At 36.3% G+C, this 2451-nt stretch overlaps 1 protein-coding gene across 1 annotated transcript; it reads left to right on the top strand.

Annotated features, from left to right (window-relative positions):
- The first annotated feature begins 745 nt into the window (after positions 1-745).
- LOC101897219 (cuticle protein 7) lies at positions 746-2076 on the top strand. The gene is made up of 3 exons (XM_011293278.3): positions 746-970; positions 1427-1570; positions 1736-2076. Exons 2-3 carry the CDS (start codon positions 1439-1441, stop codon positions 2012-2014), a joined length of 411 nt encoding a protein of 136 aa, XP_011291580.2. The 5' UTR covers positions 746-970; positions 1427-1438; the 3' UTR covers positions 2015-2076.
- Positions 2077-2451: the final 375 nt, after the last annotated feature.

Raw genomic sequence — 2451 nt, 5'->3', positions numbered from 1 at the left:
ACATCAAGGTAAAGATCAGAAGTAACCTTGTCATGGCTTTGTGATTTCGCCGGGATTTAAAATATTCGCGGTTTAATGAAAAATTTTGAATTTTTTCAACACAAAAAATATGGTCTATTTTACCCGCTAAATATTATACGATGACCACCCAAATTGGTAGGCTTCTTCCCCGCCCTTAACTCTAGCTACATGCGAAATTCTGCGTCGATTGGTCTATAATTGCGACCTCTATAGCTACTGCAAAATCCGAAATTTTTTCAGTATTTGGTCCATTTCAACCCCTTAACATTTGGCGATCATCTCCAAAAGAAATAGGCTTCTATTCTGACCCAAACCCCACCTTCGTGCACAATTTCGATCGGGCCATAATTGCGACCTGTAGAGTGATTACAAATTAACATGGACAGACGGACGGACGAACATACATAGCTAGATCGGCTCAGCTCGGCGAGCTAGGAAGATCCATATATACTTTCCTATGTGGGAAACCAATATTTCGAGGTGTTACATAATTTTTGGCCCAATCAAACTTATAATACCCCCAACACATAGTGTTGTAGGGTAGTAGGGTGAGATGTGAAATAAAAGTAAAACCGTATGGCTGAGGTCACAAAAACAATAATGGCTAAGTTATACGTGTTAGATTTTCTACAGAAGCTTTCAAATAACCCCAATGCTAAATCGCAATCAACATTAAGTGAGCGTAATTTAAAGTGTGAAAAATAGTATTTCGTTTCATTTCATTCCCGCTCTGCTGGCTACAAATGATTGTTATTATTTCGAGTCGTAAGGAAACACTTTAAGCTAAATAATCAAAACAATTGGTAAATTGCGATTATTTACACGAATCCCGACACGAATGGCCGGCCAAACAAAATAGGGTCAATCGCAATTGAACCACAAATCATAGAAATGGCAAACATTTCATAGATGTTCGCAAGATTATCGCATTAGCAGAAGTAAGAGTGAGGTTCGTTGTTGCTGCTGCTGCTGTTCAAGCCACCGGTAATGGACAGTAGCGATTGTGGCCAAATATGATTTGATGCAACCACCAGCCACAGGAGAAGTGTTTCAATGCAACAAATTGATTAAATGCAAGACAAAAGATTTTTGCAGCAAAACGGAGCACAACGCCCATGGCAGGCTGCGGCGAACATTTTGAGTGGCAACAAGTGTAAAAAATTTTAATAATTTGCAAAACGTTTTATGGCGAAAATGCTATAACGTGACTGAGATATACGTTTCGTTAGGGGCGAAATTTAACTAAACTTTGTTGTCGGTTGTTTTGAGTTATTATATAAGACACCATTAGGCGATGCCAAACGAAAAGGCAAAAAAGAAAGAAAAGGGACAGTATCGGCTAGTTTTTGTAATTTCTATTTTACAGATTTTAATGGTGTTTTCTTTTGATTCCCATTTTTTCCAGCTGGAATCAACAATGAAAGTAACAATGAAAATATTGACAAGCTTGGCTTTTGTACTGCTGGTTATGGCAAGGAGCGGCATGTGTTTGGCTCCCTATTACATGGAATATTATGCAAATTATCATGACTTCCACAATGATGATAAGGTGAGTTTCAAAGCGTTATTGTTTTTAATTTTGGCACAGGAAGTTGTTGGTATCTTTGGTAGCAGAAAGTAAAAGTCCTTGTGAAATTAATTTAACAAAGGCAATAAATTAAAATTATTCATGACATTTCAATCCATTGTTTATTTCCCCGTTTTCTTCCTTTAGCTAAATTACAAATACCATTACTACATAGATCACGCTCCCTCCAAGGTCCACATGATGCACATGGAAGAGCGACATGGTGACAAAGTTACCGGCCAATATGGCCTTCTGGAACCCAATGGCATGGTGCGCAGTGTCCACTATCAGGTGGTGGGTGATAATGGCTTTGAAAGTGTCGTAAGAACTCGTACCCCACACAGCTCGAGCCACATACGATTGATGAGTCACAAGCAGCCATTGCAGCCGATACTGCTGCAACAGCCGGTAGCATCTGTCATTTAAAATTTGTTTATATATTTTATTTATACTTTAATGAGTTTATTTAATAATTTTTGAATTATTGTTTTTTTTTTTTTCATTTGTTTAATAAAAGCAATAAAAATTGCATGTCAGTTCTCATTAATTTTTCTCATTTATTTGATTGTTTTTTTTGCGGAATTTATAATTGTTAGATTGAAAATATCAAATGTGATTATTCTGTGGTTCAATCACTTCCCAGCAAATACGAAATGAAGTTGCGAAGCTACAGGCAGATACAAATGATGATGAAATAATCAGGAATGCATGCATCATTTTTGTTAGGGCAAGAAATTTATATTTTATTTGAATGAGAGAGGGGATTTTATTAAAATCTTCTCGAAGATTTATAGATTAATTTCAAGAATTAGAAATTCTTAAAGTCATTGTATTCTGAAAAAATTGTGTCAAATACAAATGGA

The sequence above is a fragment of the Musca domestica genome, unplaced genomic scaffold (genome assembly GCF_030504385.1).
Source record: "Musca domestica strain aabys unplaced genomic scaffold, Musca_domestica.polishedcontigs.V.1.1 15, whole genome shotgun sequence".
Lineage (NCBI taxonomy): Eukaryota > Metazoa > Arthropoda > Insecta > Diptera > Muscidae > Musca > Musca domestica.
Note: the sequence above shows the minus strand (reverse complement) of the source record. Positions and strands in the feature narration are given on the sequence as shown.